At 47.6% G+C, this 20,006-nt stretch overlaps 1 protein-coding gene across 5 annotated transcripts in view; it reads left to right on the top strand.

Annotated features, from left to right (window-relative positions):
• The window catches only part of HIPK2 (homeodomain interacting protein kinase 2), a 132,822-nt gene that overhangs the window by 82,715 nt on the left and 30,101 nt on the right, over positions 1–20,006 (top strand). For all 5 annotated transcript variants that reach the window (XM_049822713.1, XM_049822709.1, XM_049822710.1 and 2 more), the window contains exons 3-6: positions 15,101–15,224; positions 17,351–17,470; positions 18,208–18,294; positions 19,367–19,551. In XM_049822713.1, the coding sequence (XP_049678670.1) occupies positions 15,101–15,224; positions 17,351–17,470; positions 18,208–18,294; positions 19,367–19,551 (516 nt within the window). The remainder of the gene's footprint in view (positions 1–15,100; positions 15,225–17,350; positions 17,471–18,207; positions 18,295–19,366; positions 19,552–20,006) is intronic.

Genomic DNA, 20,006 nt, shown 5'->3' with positions numbered 1-20,006 from the left:
CGTGGTGTGGGCAACAGCACCGACTCTGTCGCTGTCTCGGTTAAACCAAAAAGACCACTTTCCACAACTAAAATAGGTGTCAGGGGAGCTGCAAGGGATAGAGGTGGGGAAGGGTGCGGTAAAGGAGGTAACGAAACCAAAGGTGTACGCTCCGGTTTTTGGTGGAGGGACGGGGAAGCCTCAAGATGTTGGGGTGATAAATTCATGGGCTTACAACTAGTGGCACAGGCCTGGATGAAAGTGTTTTTTTAGGGGCAGGTATCGGTCCACTTGCAGCCCCTGCTGCTTGAATGTACTGTGGTTTTACCTATCAAAGCCAAACTTATTCTGTTTTTAATAATTTCTAACGCAGCCCTCAAGTCAAGAGGTTTCTGAGAGCTGCAGTCAAGTTTACGAAGCCTGAACTTCTCCGTCAGGAGGAGGATGGTTTGGTTCAGGCATTTTGGGGCAAAGCATATGATATACACCAGATAAAATTGCAACATATTAAAAAGAATGTGAAGAATGCCAGGAAGTGTTCTTGAACCCTACAGTTGACTTAGCAGAGGGCTAAATGGTTACAGGCAGTCATGATAATTGAAGCTACGAATGTATACATAAGAGAGCCCCTTCTTTCAAGAAAGGGTGGATCTTTGCCTTCATGTCCTGGGAAGTACTTTCGATTGTTGCATTTATTTCTCTGGAGTAATTACCAAACTTCCCCTCAGACAAAAGCATTCCTGATATATGGGGATTTCTTTGCCCTTTACAAGGACAGTACTGGCTACTTGCAAAACAGTCAAATTAAGAAATGGCATACGTACTGCAGTGTGATCCAAGGACGAATTAAAATTAATCAGACGGGAATCAGTCCAAATTCCCCTCGTGCATGGTGAAGAGGGGGAAAAGTTTCCTTTCTATGATGTTTTTTTCTGCAAGTTTTGTCTCTCCAAAATTTCTCTCATGGCCACCTAAGATTTTAACATGCAGGAAATGTTTATATTTTTTCAGAACATCGGGATAGCTTTAAGAATTTGTTTTGGCAAGAAAAAAAAGAAACTGTAAAAGGAGACATTTGAAGAGTCCCAGAAACAAATATATGACTATGTGTTGACATGTTATGAAGGTGTTGGGAGCGACTCCTTACTTAAAATTGTGTTGAAATTTGCACTTACTATGGATTTAAATTCATCAGCTTCACACTTTAATGATTGAATTTAGTCTCCTGATTTGGTACAGAGATGCGTTGGAGAACAATTGAATTTTCCATGTGATGGTTTTAAATGAAGAATGAACTTGACTTTGCAGGAGACTTTATTTTAAAAGTCTTCCTTCTGAAGCGTTGCCTTTCTCCCTACAAGCATCATGGTTCCTTCGGGACTATTTGCACACCACACGTGCGTTCTTGCTCGTATTCTGTTTTTCTGTCCAGCTCCAGTAAGATGTGTGGCACTAAAGGTTAAAGTCAGAGTTGTTCCTCTGCTAACAGCTGCAAGGGCTGTCTTCCATGTCTGGACAATCAGGGAATTGCAGTCTTTGGCCCTAAAATGGGGTAGCTCCCATCCCCATGTGAGATACGGTGTGGGTGGGAGCAGAGGGCGTTCTCAGAAAGCATGGCTCCAGAGACGGTGTTTTGGGCTTGCCTTTTCCGTCCCTTTTGCTCTGTAGGCACTGGACCAGCATTCAGCCCAGGAAGGGTAAAACCTCGGAGGAGAGCTGGGAAAGGAGGGGATGTCAGGAGGAAAGAAACTGGTGTTCGGAGCAAGCAGGCGAGCCGAGCAGCTTGAGAGTGGAGCAGGGACTGGTGGGGATGGCGGGAGGAGTGGGAGGGAAGGGCAGGGACTAGGGGAGCTGGCACGGGAGATGGGGCATGGGGGGAGCGGGGGCCCACTCGCTGCAGACAAAGGCACGGGTCCCCACGAGCCCTTGGGGTGCTGCTCATCACCATCACCGTGCTCAGGGCCCGATTTTCCATGGGGAGTGGGGGGTAGGTGCCCAGTTACCTTTCAGTGCTCAGGTTTGTGCTTCAGAGCCTTGGGCGCTCGAGGTCCGCACTGACGCGGTGCGTGCTGGAGGGTGTTTGCGTGCTGGTTGGTTTGGGGCAGCCGTGTGTTACCGGCAGCCCGAGATTTTAGCGATCGTCCTTTGTCCATCCTGCAGATATGCTTAAGCCTTACTTCACTGTGCTCTAGATAACTGACAGTGGGATACCAGTAGCCTGGGCCACTGGGGCTTCCCAGTGGGTCTGCTCACACCCATGGACTCTATCCTGTCCCCATCAGCTGCAGAATCCAGGCTGTCAGTGGTCACCCTGGTGGGTAAGGGACTGCATTTTGTGCAGGCTTGGTTGCAGGTCCTGGCTTAGCAGATGCTAAGCAGCAAGTCCCAGAGTTGATATTTCCAGGGTGATGAGGGATCCCAAATCAGGTTGCAAGTCTTTTAGGGCAGGGGCTGTTCTCTTACTTTTTTTTACAGCATCTAGTTCAGTAGGGCCCTACTTAACCCTTCCAGATGTTAGCCCTAATATAAATACAATAAAAATAAGTGAAATTCAGAGTGGATTTGAGTTTCTGCAATTCTGTGGAAGAGGAATGTTTTTCCGCTGTGCCGTGCCCTGCTGCTTGTACAGGGGGCTGTTGTCAGCCGCTCTGCAGGCTGTGTTGATTCAGGTAGGGCTTGAGTTGAAGGTGGAAATTTTCAACTCTCTGCAGCAGGAATAGCCAACTGGGACAGCTCTGGGGAGCCCTAGTTGTGCCCAGCCACCTGTACCTCCACGTGCGGGTGGGCAGGCATTCCCAGGCTTTTCCTAAAACTTGTTTGTAGAGCAGGCAGCTCCTCACAGCATAGGCAGGATGCTGCGACTCACCAAGGGGGGCATTAAAGTGGGCCTTGGATTTCGTGAGCTGCTCCCAACACAACTACTGTCTTGTTGGGTGACATCTACAGGTCATGTCGCCTCAAAATCTGGTTTGCCTCAGTAATACCCATCTCTATTAAAAGACTCTTCGAGCCCATGTATTATTATTGCTATTCCCAAATATCATAAATAGAAGACATTGTGGTCTAATAGATAAGGCACGCTGTTCGCAAGGACCCCGCTTCTTTTCTTGGCTTTGCTATGCTCTCTCCCTATGATCTTGGGCGAACTGCTCCACCAATCTGTTCCCCTGTCACCACACATCGCCTTAGATCATCAATTCTCTGGAGCAGACACAGTCCCTTAGCACATCGTGTTTTAGTGTCTAGCATTATGAGGCTCCGGTCTCCGCCGGGACTTCTGCGTGCTACAGAAATACAAATAGTTGCTGCTAATAATAATATCAAATCTGTGTGGCTCTTCAGAGATAAGTAAAGGGCAATGCTCCTTTCTCTGAGGAGCAGGCAGGATAAGTACTTTATTTTTGTCTTTGTCTTCTTCTAATTAAAAAAAAAAGCGCCCAGTAGACATGATTAAAAGAAAAAAAACTAAAAGAAGGCTGCAGTAATTTGGTATTTTTAGCCTCAGACCTGCTACTTGCTCTGTGAAGCCAATCTTAGGATCATGGCCTGAGTCTGGTTCATATCCGTGTTTGCCAGGGATAGAAGTCGTTTGGAGCCTTATATTTGACAGTTGGCTCAGTACTCGGGCTAATCCCATAAAACCACCGTGCAGCTTGGTGCAACTTTCAGTATTTGCTGTGAACAAAAGTCTTGGGGAACATTATAGAGCAGGCACGAGCTCTGCTTGGCCGAGACGTGGCAGGGCTCTGGGCTGGAACGATAAGGGGTTGGTATGGAGCTGAGTGTGGCAGAATGGGAGGCTGTTGGAGAGGAGAAGTCAACTCTTGTCTGTCTCTATGTGCTTTGGGATTTTTTTAATTATTATTTCATTTCCAAAGAAACACAACAGCAACAACAAAAGGTCTTAAATATTCAACAGTGAAAACAATAGATTTGAAAAGGAAAACAAAAAGTTAGAGCCAGCTCTGGCATTGGTGGACATTTGGCTCTGAGGGAAGCGAGAACAGCTTGGATTTGCATAAATTGCATACTGCGGGTCAGAAAGCGGAGTCAGAATTATGCTTTCGTTGCGGTGGCATGAATGGGAGCACATAATTGGCATTCTTTCCCTCTTGATCAGATGCCTCCTTCAGGGGATCTCTGCACCCAATACATTGCAGCTCATCCATTCACTGCCTGGCATGGATAGGGCTTTTGTTTTCAAATTATGATTTTTCTATCCTCTGTTTTCTTCCATAACCTGGGAAAGCCCAAGCCCTGCTCCCCCCCTCCCCCCCCGTGCATTACCCTTTGTTTCAGAGAACAACCAGAGGTCACGCTGTGTTGAATGTAGCTGTTGTTGCATCACCCCCTGTGCATGTTTCTGCACTTCTGGGTCAGCGTGGAGCTGACGACCCCCGGGGGCGATGGTCGTGGTGAGCAGCGTTGTGCACCTCCTCTGAAGTTTATGGTGTCCTGCATTTCTGAGTCCGAAGAGATGAGCGTGATCGTGATCGGTCCAGCAGGGCTTCCGCCAGGGATGTACGAAGATGCACTTCTGGCTGGGACAAGCTTAGTATGTCTCTTGGCTGACCCAGGACCTGGCTTTCTTTTCGATCATTGGGCTTAATAGCTTTTCTTGCCTCTTAAGATTCCCAGCTCAAGTGCAATGAGGACTTGCTAGCGGATTCCGATTCAGCAAAGCACTTAAATGTATCCTTAACTTTAGCTGCGTCCAGTGCCCAGGGACCCAGGCACAGATTTGCTTCAGGTGATGCTTATGGGAAAGCCTTTCGCCGAACTGGAGCCGCAGCCTCCAGCGAGTGCGTATAGTGTTGCTAAAAACTGCTGTCCGTTCGGACGTCGGCAGCCATGTGGAAGCCTTCCTGGCTGGATGTCAGGTCCTGGTCCTCCTCCTCCCTGTCGGCACTGCTCGCCCAGGGCTTCCTCCCACCTTGGATGTGGGTTTGCAGTTACTCTCTCCACGGAGTCACCGGCCGGACCAAATGCCACGTGCCGCTTGGCCGCGTCCCGTCCCTTCTTGGGACCGTGCTCACCCTGCCGTCGATCTCCGATCCGCCCAGCGGTGAAGGCAAATAACAGCTAACAGCTATTGATGGCTGAGGCCTGCCTCTTCATTTATCCACAGACAAATGTTTTAACCTGTCGGCGCTAAGAAATCATATTGATTGGAGAGATTTTGTTTTATTCCTTGGGTCTGTTAATCGAAAGGGCGAATCCTCCTTTAATATCTTTCTGCCGCGGGCTCGGTTCTACTGTACCTTGTCCGAAAAAGCTTTTATTTTCAAGGCAGAGGGAAAATGATGTTTATAAAATATAAACTACGGGAATTTTCATTCCCCTCTGGCTTTAGGAGGAGGAGAGCAGCTGGTAGAGAGTGGATGAGAAAGGCTTTATCTGCTATATTTTGGTTACTGCGCTTTGAGTGATGGGTTTAATAATTGATAGAGCAATTTAGCAATGATCCATAATCCTGAAAGAAGCCTACGCTCCCCTCCCTCTCCCTCTCCCTCCCTCCCTCTGAGACTGACAGGCTGCTCTCAGTGTTTTTGTCTGCAAAATTTCATCCTTTGGTTTCTGTAAACAGCCTGACATAGAAGAGGGGGGAAAAAAGCAACTGTTTCTAAATCTTTTGTCTTGTTTCCGCAAACAGCTGTGCTGCCTTCTCCAGCTCAGGGCTTCAGTCATTTGCTTGCACACCCTTGCTGAAGAGAGCAGGAGGGTTTTCTTTCAGGCCCTAACCTAAATGGAATGTATATATGCAACGTACATAGGAGAACAGAGCGGCGCGGAGCCTCCCAGCAGGCACCCCTCCCTCCCCGTTTAAACCCAGGCTTTGTTCGTGGCTGAATCCGGCTTTCTTAACCCCAAGAAAGGTGCATAGTGATGACAAGTGATTGGGATATGTTGTTGCAGTTTACTTGAAACTTTTCCGGGATTATTAACCCATGGAAATTGATTTTCCCAAGAGCCTCGTGTGGATGGTGGCAGCAAGTGTCGGGATCCCATTGGGGTGCCTGGTATGTGACTGTCTGTGACACCCCATTTTTAAAGATGGATGCACACTATCCACACTTGCCCAGCTTGCCCCCATAGCAGGACTGTGTTTGCAGGCACGTGGCGTGCACCCCCTCCGTGGCGGTAGGGACTTTCCGTGCTCCTGGGCGCGATGTTCCACCTCCCTCTTCATCCACAGTAAGTGCAGGAAGAGAGCAGAAAAATGAGAAAGAAAAAGGAGGTAGGTAAGCAGGAGAGAAAAAGAGACAAGTTTATAGGTACTGAATATACGTTGAGGCCAAGGCAGGGTGAAGATAGGGAGGAGGTGCACCCTGGCAGAAGGCTGGGTATAGGCAAAGTCAAGTGAGATGTATTAAGTTACATTTTTCCACATGTATTACACAGACGCCAGATTGACAACAAGTTGTAATTAAGCATGACATAAAGTCAGCTATGCACAGCTGTATTATTCCTTAAAATTACAAGGGGTGAGGTCCTTTGGGGCGCAGCAAAGTTTATGGATGCTCAGCCACGGGAGGTCTGTAAGACAAGCTGGCTGAACGCTTGCCAGCAGTGGGACAGGCATGGGATGGCCCGATATCAGGGCAGGGAGGGAGCGGGTGACTTCCCGGGGTCCGGGCTAGCCCTGTCAGCCTCTGATACCATCCTCTGGAGTATTTTCACCCTTCCCAATCAGCACCCTGGTGGAATATGAGTGGTGTCAAGGGGCTGGTGGTTTAGTCTGCTTCTATGATTTATTTGCTATTAAATACCCTTAGTAATGACAGTCTCCCGAGGCTTGTTTGATAATTATACCAGTCAACTCCAGAAGTAATTCTTGTGTAACTTGCTCTCTGTTTTTAAAAGACAGAAAGAGCTGTGTGTGTACACCTGCTAAAAGCACCCTGGGACCTGCATCTGTATGACCTGAAACACTCCCAGCTATGTAGTATTTTGCCTGTATGTAAGAGGATCGTGGTGACCTTCCTAATGACAAACGTGTAGTTACTGTACCATATGGAGTTAGAGTAGTTCAGGTGGGGGGAGGCCTTGGGAGGTCATGTAGCCCAACTTGCTGGTCAAGGTAGGGTCAGCCATGAGATCAAGTTCAGGACTTTGTCTTGCCAGGTCTTGAAAGCCTCCAAGGACAGCAACTGCACACCCTCTCGCGGCAGCCTGTGCTGGTGGTTCGTTATCAGCACAGTGGAGGGGTTTTCCCTGTCCCTAGTGGGAACCTTCCCTGTTTCAGTTTGTCTGTCATCTGTACCTCCTGCTGCCCACCTGAGCAAAGGGCCTGGCACCATCTTCTCTACGTGGCAGAGGAGAAGGGGGCAGGCTGCTGTCAGGTCCCCCATGGCCGTCTCTCCCCACACTGAAGTTGCTCCCGTTGACCCACGCACTGGGGTTCCCAGGGTGAACGTGGTATCCAGATCGTTGACCCACGCACTGGGGTCCCCAGGGTGAACGTGGTATCCAGATGTCATCTCACAAATGTGGCTGCAGGTGGGTCATCATGTTCCTTGGTCTCCTGGCCCTGCTCTGGGGAGGCTGTTGGTCCAGCTGCTAGCAGGGTGCTCGTTTTAGCCCACTGCCCCTCAAGTCAAGGTGCTCACGGCCTCTCTCACCGAGCGGTTCCCCAGGTATTGTCACCAGGGCTGATCCGTCCCAGGGCCAGGCGGCAGCATTCGTCCTGGCTGCGTTTCAGAAGGTCCCTGTTGGGCCGTGCCTCCTGCCTGTCCAGGTCCCTCTGGGTGGCAGCCCTGCCCTCAAGCGCATCACCAGGTCTCTCCAGTTCAGCATCACCCATAAGCTGGATGAGAACGCAATCTGCCTCCTCCCCGGGTCAGTGATAAAGGTGTTAAACAAGACCGGTCCTGGGGTAAACCCCTGTGGTACCTCACCTGTTACCAGCCTCCAGTTTATATTTACGTCCTGTAACATAAACCATCCCCAAAGGCTGAGCGGATCCAGCTTCCAGTCCTCTGAGCTGATACAGATATTTTTTATGGATTGCAAACTAATCTTGAGGGATGGGTGAGGGCAATGTGAGTGATGCAGTGTTGGAGCTACCCTCTAGTGGTGGTTGTGCTGGTGGTCTGACAGCCCTGGAAATGGCTCTGGCTACACCTACAGTTCTTTCTAGAAACTGGGTGCAGCCATGTTTGACCTGTGAAAGAGGGAGTGTGTTAGTAGACCCTTTAGAGGCACCGTCCCTCCTTACAACTCAAACCAAAACATCTTTGTGGGTAAACAGCATACTCTGATAGATTGGGTGATGTTCCTCAACGGCCCTTTCCCTCCCGCATGAATATCCCTGTGTTGACTAAACTCTCCATGGTTTGAACTGTATGCTGGAAACCGAAAGTCATGGTATGCCTGCATATTCTGGGATGAGTCCTGAACCCAGGGCTGTCCCTTGCTACGATTCTGCTGCATTGGTGCTTCCCAACATGGTCCAGAGATCATGGCAGTTCTTGAGGCCCTAGTGAGAGGTCTGCAGACTTGTACCACTTCTGTATGGGCTTCGGCCGAGCATCCAAGCAAAATCCAGCACTAGGGGATGCAGGAGAAATGCAGAGGACCCACAGCAAGGCCAGCAATAAGGGTGAGCCTGGCTCTCCCTGGCTGGGAGCAGCACTGGAAGGGTCTGGAGCTGTTCTCCTGCCCACTGCACAGGACGGGGAGGGAGCAAGCGTGCCAGGGCTGTTGGTGCTTGTAGGTGTTAAGCGCTGGCCCTGATGGCTGGCTTTTTCACAAGCAGAAAGTCTGCAGCTGCCCAGCCGCGGAGCGGTGGAAGGCCTTGAGTCTGGGAGTCGTCCACATTAGATGTCTGCATCCCTTCCAGGTGTCTGTGCGAGTGGAAGGGCGAGGGAAATAGCAACTGTAACCTTTTACTTCCAGAATATGAGCCTGTCTCCTTTTACAGCCCTGCACTTAAAAAGTGATTTGGGGTCTGAGAGGTACAAACGGGGAAAAAAAGGTGCTGTATGCCCTCCATCTCCATTAACTAAGAGCTAAGGGTACTCTGCATGCTACAGTACATGGCAATAAAAAGTAGATACCTCCACAAAACACAAAAGGGTCAAGTGAGCAGGTATAAGAAAGAGTCCGCAAAGATGCCAAAGAAAGGGTTCGGCTGAGAGGAAGATGGAGCCCCATCACTTGAATAAAAACCCCTTTGTAAGACACGTGAAGGATGCGGCTTTTCCTCACAGGAGGTATCTTGGTGCATGGGAGAGCACAAGCACTGAGAGGGATCAAGCCCTGGGCGTGCAGCCGTTCAGGCCAAGGGGTTTGGCTCCTGCCTCTCTGCCTCTGCCCAGGGCTTTCTGGATGGAGATGTGAAAGCTGCTGCCTCCTGAAGTTCAGGCTTTGGCAGGTGAGACTAACGGGTAGAAGAAGACAGGAGCTGTGTATATCGACTCTGCAGACAGCATCACTGTACGTCTGTCTGCACTGCCTGCAGCTGCCCGCAACCTTCTTCTATAAGCGTCGCCCCGAAGGCGAGAAGCAGGCATGCTCTCTGCTCAAGGTGCCAGCAAGTATCAAGTTTTGAGTTATATTTTTGTCTGATATGTATACTTGACCATGAAGGACTTTGCTGAGAGAATCACACTTGGCTACGGGACCCTACCAGAGGTGGTAAATTATCCCCGAGGAGGGCAGTTTGCAGGGGAGTTTTAGAATTCAGGAAGAGCCCAGCTCTCCGAATCCAAGTCTGTGGAAATGAATTTTTTTGGCATTTGTTTTTAATGTCCTGTGATGTGTGGGTGAAAAAGCCGGCGAGCTAGACTGGTAATTAATTTTCCTGACAGAAACACCAGACAATGAAATTACCCTGCCACAAAGCAGGGTTGCTAAAGTAAATACTCTGCCAGCGGCAGGCCTGAAAGCAGGACGGGGTCATATGTGAGGTGCAAGCAAATGATGAGATGGCTCTTCTGCCTCTGGGGACCCGTGGGTGCTGCCAGCATGGGGACCCTCGCACCCTGGCTCCCCAGCACCAGCAGCTCTCTGGTAGACAAAGGGATGTTCAAGCTGGGCTCCAAGGTGATGGAGGACTTGCTGGATGCAGTGCTGAGCTGAGGAGCGGGTCACCCTTTGCCGGCCAGGGGAGTAATTTGGTCTGGGAAAGGGGTTGGAGGTGTGGGGATGGGCTGGCTGCTTCTCTCCTGGAGATACAGGCTCTTGGTGAGGCTCTTCAGTCTCTCCCAGGCTGGTAGTGAGTAGTTTCTAAGTCTTTGGTCTATGCTGGTGAGATTTGTGTGAGCTGTAGAGCAGGTTGTGCCTGCACATACAGAAGGGCAGTGCCTTTCGTTGGGAGACATCGAAGCCAGAGGAAGGACGGGAGGGTGAAGTTCTCTGTTTTCCCTCCGTGTCTCTCAAGCTGGAGGCTGGAGTTACTGTGCCGATGGTGTTGTGGATGCACAGCCAAAAAACTGGCAGAGAGCAGTAAATGGGGATGTTCCTGCATGTACCAAGGTGTTTAGCAGCGGGCTGCCTTTGTGTGGTTTCACACAAGATCCCCACCACAATGGAAAGGTTTGGTGAGTCTGTGCTAAAACAAGCAGTATTATCGGTACAGAAAACACTTCCCTGTGCAGTCATGGAGAGATCTGCTGAAGACTTCAGTGCTGTTCTGGGAGGACCTGCTGCCATGTGAATCATCTTTCCGATTTATAATTGCAATACTCTGATGTGTACACTTTAATAGGGCATTTTCCCCTGTTAATAGTGTTACCAGCTGCAGAATTGAGAAATCCCACATAAGCACTGGCTAAGACATGGAAATGTTTTCTTTCCCTTTGGAAAAGAGAATTACACCATTCTTATTGCTGAGCTAAATCTGAGTGCTTTTAGGAATAAAAAGGTCAGTTATGGAGTGGACTGTGTGCGCATTTTAGGACCAGAGTTATTTAATGTATTAATTATCTGTAAAAAGTGGTGGACCAGCAGCGAAGTGCTTAAGTGTGCAGATACCACATACCTGCTTAGGTTAGGGTGCAGAAAAGTGTGAGGAACATTTAAGGGACTTGATCTAGGTTACAGACAACATTATGCCAGATCAGTGCAGTACTGAAAGGCAGTAAACATTGGAAGAGGAAAAACGAACTATTTCTACATAATTCTATGTCCTAAATTAACTGCAGCTTCTCTGGAGAAAGGACTGTGTGTCTCAGAGGATCTCCCAGATAAAACATCTGCTGAAATGCCTTGTGTCACTCCAAAAGCAAACAAAATATTAGGCTCAGGGAAGACTGGGACGTGAAAGCATTCTGCAAATAGTGTAAAATAAGTCTGGGGAATATCCTCATGTTTAACTGTTTCTAGGTCTGTTCAGCCTGTCTCCAAGCAGTCATGTCAGGAAGAGGAGCTGTAGGGCCAGGCGGTGCAAGTGAATTGAAACATCCATGGGATGGAACACTGAGAAGCCAGAAGCTGCTGCAAACAAGGGAGAACAGGGCAGAGATTTAAAAATAGCTTGTGCTAAAAGAAAGGTGATTCGAGCACTTCCGTCTTCACCTCTAGGCCAATCCATGTGAACATGAAGTGAGAGGTGACAAATTTAAACCTGATGAAGGAAAATCAGGCTTTAAACCGATGAGTTAAGATCGTATTGAAAGCAGAAGGTTGCTTGTGGAACTCCATGCCACAACGTGTGATTGAAGTCAAGATCTCACCTTGTCTTAAAAAATTGACGTGTTTCTGTTAAGAAAGAGAGGAGTTCCATGTGTTAGAGGTCTGTATGCAGAAGGATCTATGCATCCATAACTGAGCATACGGAGCAATTTCCAGCTGATAGAGGGTTGGAAGGCATTTCATCAGTGGACGAGTTGTTTCATTACAGAACTTGTAGCATCCTCCACCAAAACGCGTGGCGTTGGCCTTTAGCAGAGTGCCGGCAGGCAGGCAGACTGCTGCTCCTCCTGGGGTAACTCCAGCTCTCCCTTTTGCATGGCCAACGGGAGGTATCTGCTAGCTGAAGGTCTGGCAGCCTGTGTGGTGTCTGATACCTGTTGTTCTTGGGGTGTCTTAATGACTGCTTGATTAAGTTAGCAAGATCTTTTTGTCTTAGGGCTACTCCCTCTCCACGGAAAAATCGCAGTCGTGACATGAAGGCAGGGCTGGGAGAAAGCCGCAGTGAATGCCGGCTGTGGTGCACGTAGGGCACCGTCTCTCTTCGATCTGGCCCCCTCTCGCAGGGCTTCTCATTGCTGTTCCAAAATTATCATCTGTTTGGGGCTGAATGGGCAAAGATTGCCACTAATGTTTAGGCTTGATTGAGTAATGCAAATACCAGCGTTCAAAAAAGCAAAATAAAATAAAACTATCTCACCACCTCTATAATGATAGACCTCCCCTCCCTATAACAATAAGTCTGGTTTAATATAATGAATGGTGCTCCATTTAGTTGCCTTTTATGTGTTTAAATGGTATGGACACTGGTTTTGTGCTTTTCTTCCGAACAGCAGAGGTGCAAAACTTCTTTTGTGTATGAAAAAGAAATACTCTCCTAATTGCTGCAGTCCAGAAGCTGGAGCTTTAAGGAAAACCCACTGGACAGCTGAAGACTCACGAGAAAAACAAAAAAAATGAAATTTTAGAGCCTCAAATTCTAGGTCATCCCTTCTTGCAGGGGTCTGGAAGGTGTTGGCAGCATAAGTGTGGGGAGAGAGGGGAGGAGGTGTGTGCTACATATGACAGCAGTGCGAGCGATTTTTATGAACAGGGAGGTTTCTACACAAAATCACGTTGGGAATATCCCACTGATAGTCCACCCCTCTGCTCCTTCCACTTGAGTTAGTGGGAGGGATTTGAAGTTCAGGCGATGCGTGGCTGAGCTCTCATTAGTGACCAGGGATGTTTCGTTCACAATGTGGAAGGCAGACAGGGAGAGGCAGATGGCTTTGAATGCAGGATTTACATAGTAATGAGATTCAGGTCACCATAGCTGTCTTTTTCTCTCTGCATTTTGTCTAGGTGTCGAGTAGTGTGCAGGGATGACGGAATGGGGAGGAAAGGAGGAAATTTAACCCCTTGTTCCTAAGGAGAGGTTGATGCTAGAATAAAAAGTTTGTCACGATGGGCTAAAGAGCAATGGGGTATGAGAACAACAAGCACGGATGAAGCTAGGAGGGCTGAAGGTAGCCACCTTTTAAGTTTCTGGCATGTTTTTTGTGGGAATGGCACAAAGCATCCGAAGCTTAACATCCCAGAATCTCCCATAATTTTTACGTTCTGCGTTGCTGGTTTGAGAACAGATAGTTTTGGGCTTTTATTGTTACCAGTCAACCCCAAATTGGGGATTTTGGGGTTTCCCTTTGCGGACTGAAAATGGGGCATGGATTCTTGCTACAGGGCCTTTGCTCGTTTCTTTGGAAAAAATTAGCCATTTTGCTTGGTTTCTTGGCTAAAGACTTGTCTTCACATGACTACGTAATGGCGTGATTAAAACATAAGATTTTCCACTGCAATTGGTAATCCGTAGTATGATCTCACTAGTGTCAGATCTTATCCTGATGACAGATGGGAAACTGGGAACCATGGGTCCTATTTCCAGCTCTGGATGGTGGCACTTGATTTACTCAATAGTCAACCCTGGGCATTCCCAAAATATGCATTAGGGCTTGAGAAATCCCAAGGCTATTTTTAAAATGATGAAAGTTTTGAAGCAATGTGTGTTCCTTTCTTTTAGCTGTCTTCTGCCTTTTTTTTTTTATTTATTTAATAGTTAGAGGAGTATGGGAAAGTAAGTTTTTCTTTCTGTTGTACATCACCTGGCTCCAGAAGCTGGGGCTTTAGAAGCATTGCAAGATCTGCAAGAAGAGCAGGAGAGAAGCCTTAGGTGATCCCTGTGTAGAATAGGAACTATGGCACTTAACTGCATGTGGAAGTTTGGGCTGAGGTAGGGAAAGTAAGGAAAGTGTTTGTGTGCGGAGGTGGGTTTCAGTATCGGTAAGATACTTTGATTCTTCCACGTAGAACTTGCTGTTGAAATGCAAAGCATTTGGGGTGCTAAGGGAAGGATTCATCTTGTCTCGCCTTGGCCACTGGAGTTGAGGAAGCTTGTCTAGCCTCAGTGCAAGAAGAAAGATTCAAACCATCCCAAGACAGTGGGACAAATCCCTCTTGGGAGGGTGTCTCTCCATTGACTGCACGGTCTGCACAGTACCTGGCAGATTTGACACCAGCTTCTACCTGGCTGAAAGGTGAAATGACCCTCACCGTAAGGTCCTGTGGAAGTCTGAGCTGAGAATGGTCTTGCTTATTTGGGCGTCTCTTCCGTGCTCCGGCCGGGGATCCTCCTGGAGAGCCGAAGCAAAGCTTTTACCTTGTCCTCTCCTTCCTCGGCAGGGCTAACCCTGAGATTCGCTGAGCAGAGGTGCCTCAGTGGGCATCTCCTGAAGCCGGCAGTAAATGCATAGCGAGAGTGCTGCTGCATTTTGGCTGTTTGGGCTGGAAGGGAAGAGGAAATCTAATGAGGTGCCTGGGACAGGCTGGGAAGTGAAGGCTTCGTGGCTACTTCCTCCTGAGGAAAAGGCTTATGTCTAATAGATCTAATTATGTTATTTCTCTGTTTTATGGTTACATCCATTTGTTTAAAAAGTCAGTAATCCTTTTATACCAGTCCTGTAATGATTATTTAATGTCTGGCTGTTTGTGAAGCCCGCTGAGCTATGTGAACGGAGGATGCTTCACTGCAGGGAGCCCGCATGGTTTCTCCACGGGACGGCGAGCTGGGCCTGAGAGCCTCGAGTGGGGGCCTTAATTGGGTGGTTTTGAACGCACAACGTTTGTTTTGTGCTTCATTTTCTCACCTGCCAAATGAAAATAATGGTTGTTCTCCCCGCTGCAAACTGCTGCGAAACATAGGGCTGTCTCTTGGCTAACTGCTGCCAGAGGACTCCTCTGCAAGGATAACTATTCACCGATTCATGCAAGGATAACTATTCACCGATTCATGCCTGGTTAGCAGACGCTTTGCCGGTGGCCGCTGGGTCCCTCAGCTCGGCAGGAGCAATGACACTTGTTGGCCGCCGGCAGCTTCGTGAGCATCGCCCCCCTACGCCAGTCGAGTGGATCTGCTCCCATTGCTGATGTTTTCTAACCTCTTCCTTTGCAGAGCCCCTGAAATCATCCTCGGTTTACCATTTTGTGAAGCAATCGATATGTGGTCGTTGGGATGTGTCATTGCAGAGCTGTTCTTGGGCTGGCCGTTGTACCCGGGAGCTTCAGAGTACGATCAGGTGGGTACGGATACTGCCCTGGGTGCTGGTAAGTGACGGGTGTTTCCCCCTTCTCTCATCAGAGTGAACAGATGCCAACTTTTTCTGTTTTGCTAACAGGGGATGTGTGTTTCTTACCCTCCCAAGTCAACTTTTTCCATTCTCCACCTGGGGTGTTTATTCTAGGTAACCAGCGTGCTGTTTGGTACGCTGGCTTTTAAGACCTGACTGCCTAAGTGAAATCTCAATCAAGAGTCAACACTGCCGTTGACTGGAGAGCTCTGTACTTGTCTCTCCTCACTGAGCAGAGCAGGCACCCTTTCTCTGCTGAAACAACGAGGACTGAATAAAGGTTTGTTTGTTAGAAGAAACCGCACGATCTCTACTGCGTTTCATAATCCCTTTTACAAGGGTGCATATTAAAAGCAATGACAAGAAGGAGAACATTCACAGTGGTGTAGGTTTCCAGTTAATATAAGCTGTCGTGCTTCTTTCCCTATAGGCTTTTATTTTCCTTTTGTAGTCCTAAAACTGATAGCGCAGCAGCTGCTAGAAGCAGGGCTACAGAACACTTTCCATTCCCATAGTCTTCTTCAGGGTGATCTTAGCTGTCTGCAAATGCGGCCTGAAAAGGGTCTTTTTTCTTCTAGGAGAAAAAAAAAAAAACCCAAACAAAACAAAAACCAAAAACAAAACAGAGCAGGGTAATAAATAAGTTTTTCGTATATGAAAATGTTTCTTCGACTCTTCTTTTGTAACAAGTATTTTTTTAGTTAGAGCTTTAAAGGTGAAATTTGGCAGGGAAAATAACCTGCAGAGAAGAGCAGGGCCATTAGTGGCTCCAAAGGAAATCAGACGTAGCTGAAAAACTTAAAAGCATTTGAAAATCACATACCAAGCATGAAGAGTAGATTTCTTTCTCCTCCCTGCTGCACCCCAAAAGCCATAAAACACACAGCTGAAAAAGAAATCACCATACCTGCCTGCCCAGCTTAACTGCCCAGCACAAAGCTTCCACCGGTGCAATATGGTGTGGGTTCCTGGCGAGCTGGGAAAGGGGTGGGGGCTGATCCTGGCCCCTCGCTGCAGCCTGAGTCGCCCTGCACTGGTGCTGGGCTGCGGGTAGGATCCTGGTGCTTTTCAGGTGCATGAGCTCCGATGGACCTAAGGAGCCGCAGAGTGGAGCAAGCCGTGCTCAGTGAACCGGGTCCCGAGTGCTTGGAAGTCTTTGAAACCGTGGCTGCTTTTTATGCCTTTATTTTTTTATATTTTTTTTTTTACCCTGCTCTGTCTCTTCTCTCAAAAACACTTTCCGGAGTAGATGACTATTTTTAGTAGTTCTGCAGAGTTTGCAGCAATTCTGCAGAGTTGAAATATTCAGGAGTCAGGAGATGCCAAAGTTAAGGTTTCGTGTGGCACCCCAGGCATGTGTGAGATGGGTCTCTAATTGTGTAATCACAGCCCCTTTCTCCTTTGAATAAATAAATTAAAGTCTGAGATCCTGGAAACACATGCATAGTATCTTTTAGCTGTGTGAGTGCCAGTGAGGTCATACTCATGGAAGTAACCCAAATAACAAATGAAGTCATGTAGGCAGTAGAGGTGAAGTACTTCACATACCATGAGGGTGTCAGTTCGTTTGAGTGTATATTTCATCTAAGTTCAAAGATAGTCACTTCGTAGTCCTCTGGTTTGAACTTCAGACTGCTCCTAGGAAAGGCTGTGCGCTCAGCTGGGGGAGAAAACAGCAGAAGTTAGAGTGCAAATATGAAATTGTTGAAATTAACTCCTGGAGAGGATAGCGTGACATAAAAAGGCGCAAAGAGGTGAAACACCCCATTGAAATCTCTGTGTGGGTCTTCCCCTTTGACCTCTAAAACCTAGGGACTGTCGTCCCTTTATCTGTACTGTAAGGGTGAGTTTCCAGTCATGTACGTGATAAATGGAGGGATGCCGTATGGGAATTCTCTTTCCTCTCATTCCTTGCACTGGGTTGTTTGGGGGTTTTTTTGGTGAAGTCTAACTACGTGCTACATTTTCTCTTTCTTTCTTTGTTCTATTGTTTTAAATGCCTCCTGCCCTCCTTCAAGGAAGACCTCCAGAGATCTTCACAGGATCAACAGTGACCTCTCATCCTTCTCTTACAGATTCGCTATATTTCACAGACACAGGGCTTACCAGCAGAGTATTTGTTAAGTGCAGGGACAAAGACTACGAGGTTTTTCAACAGGGATACAGACTCACCGTATCCTTTGTGGAGGCTGAAGGTAGGAAGACGTTCCCTTGTTTCTTTTACCGTGCAGTTCTTGGTTGGAAGTGAGCAGACATTCAGGTCACCTCAGAGCCTGTCTCTGCTTTTTGCAATGCAGCACAGACACGGGGTTGGGTATAGCCCGAGGTAAAACTGCCATCCCTGAAGTCTGTAGCCCTTAGCCCACCTGCTTAGCAGCACTTTGTGGGAAATTTAAATCTGGAATCGACCTGGAAATCTCCCTCTAAGTAGTCAATGAATTGATGTGTAGCTTAAATGAAATGCACCCTGGGCAGACTTTGCTCTAGTGTCTAACTCATGGGGGGGGGGTTGGGTGGTAGAAAAAGAAAGCGTTTGAATTCTAAAAATCAAACCTACTAGCAATGCAAGTGAGCCCTGAGTCTCTTTTACCAGCGTGTTTTGCTGCATTCAGTCCCCAAGGAGAGAGGCCGGTGGGCTTCTGGCTGTAAGGATGGGATGCTAAGCCTTATGCTGGGGTGGGTGTAAGAGACCTTTGGGACTCCCACCGTAGTTGCAAGGATCTTCTGAAGTGAAAAAGAACAGATAAATCACCTTGTGACACAAAAGCTGTAATATAACCGTAGCAGAGATAGTGTGAATGTTATCTGGTCAGTCAAGAGAGACACAGTGGTCTCTGATGAGGGCAGGATAAGGCACAAGCTGGAAGTGGTACATAACCCACAGCTGATTGTAGGGCAGTTCTGGTCAATGCCTGTCTCCTGTTTTGAGCAGACGCCAGATGATCATGAGGCAGAGACGGGGATTAAGTCGAAGGAAGCAAGAAAGTATATTTTCAACTGTTTGGATGATATGGCACAGGTAAGAGCATTGGTGAGTAACCAGCAAGACTGCCTCGCATGCTTTCAGACAATGCCAAGAAAGGGGAACTACATCATTTCTCTGTGTATTCTGTTCTTGTCCCAGCTCCTGAGAAATACCAGGATTATGCCTAACAAATGCACTCATCATGTGCTGCTTTGTAGGGGACACTGCACATAGGGGCATGTGGCCTCAACGTGCAGTAGTAAAGCAGCCTTGGAAAATGGCTAAATCACATCTCTGAGTGGCAAAATCCTGCATTTTCTCTTATGTCTCCAGTGCTCCTTTGTGTGACCGCTGTCAAGTCACTTCTCTGTGCTTTAATATTTCCATTTGTAAAATGGTGACATTGAAAATAGTCACCATGGCCACAGAAGAGCATGCTCTCTGTGAAACGTGGCTATCTGGGGGAATGGGGAGTACAAATTCACTGTGTCATTTCCATGTGGTTGTGAAAGTTAATTCCAGCATAACCACTCCTGCAACTGGAGTTTGTGCTAGTGCACAACACTAGCACAAAACTGGAGTTTGTGCTAGCAAAGTCTAGGCATTGTAGCATTCACAGGCAAACATGCAGAAACGGGGGACGGAGATCAGGGGAGACTGTGCAAATGGATGAAATAATATAACGGGGTTTTTCTCCTGGCACCTGATACACAAATGGGATGTTTCTCATAAACCTACCAACAATTTTTATTTATTTTATATATTTCTTGCTCACAGGACACATAGTTAAGCATTTGATAGCACAGTCCTTTATATGATAAATATACTGATTATCAGAGCTTGCCTGCTACCACATGGAAGCTGTTCATCTTCAGTGGAGGGTGACTAAGTGTTTCATTAGCCATTGACCCAAGCAAGCTGAACACTTAACAGTCTGTCTAGAGATGTGACATGCACAAGCCAGATGACTAGCCACCGCGGAGTCTGCCGTGTGACTTCAGCAACTACCCCTGTAGACAGGGAGGCTTGCAGGGCATGTGCTCCGACGAGGAGTAAACACGGTTTGCTGGAGACCTGACCATCTGCTCTTTCCCTGTAGCGCTCACCCTTGTCCCTTCTCCTTTAGGTGAACATGACAACGGATTTGGAAGGAAGCGACATGTTGGTGGAAAAGGCGGACCGGCGGGAGTTTATAGATCTGTTAAAGAAGATGTTGACGATAGATGCAGATAAGAGAATAACACCCATTGAAACTCTGAACCACCCTTTTGTCACCATGACGCACTTGCTCGATTTCCCTCACAGCACACAGTACGTGGCTTTTGTTTCCCTTGGGTTTTGAATTGAGGGGTGAAGAGGAGAGCTGGTTGTGGTGGAGACCAAATGTATTTGAGAGGCATTATTAAGATGCTTAAGGCCCAAGTTTTAATCTTTTTCTGGTTAAAAAAAAGAGGATTGCAAACTCTTAAGGTTGCAAGAATTGTGTTACAGGCGCTTGGCATTTAAAACACTGCAGTGTGTGCTACATTCATTATGTAAATATTCAATAATTACATATGTTTGCATTAAAATGCAGAAGAAATTATGCAATTAGTGCTCAAAGTATCAGTATATCTCAAAGAAATATAGTCCTGATTGTTACTGCAGTAATCAACCTTATCTGCAGTGGGGAGTCAACCCTTCCTCCCAGAACCTTCCCATCTTGCAGGAGTCAGTTTGGGGCTGTTTGCTTTTTAAGGGAAGAGCTTTTTCTGCAGCAGGCTGGC

Source organism: Accipiter gentilis, chromosome 18 (genome assembly GCF_929443795.1).
Source record: "Accipiter gentilis chromosome 18, bAccGen1.1, whole genome shotgun sequence".
NCBI lineage: Eukaryota > Metazoa > Chordata > Aves > Accipitriformes > Accipitridae > Astur > Astur gentilis.
The sequence above is the reverse complement of the archived record's forward strand: the minus strand, read 5'-3'. Positions and strand labels throughout refer to the sequence as shown.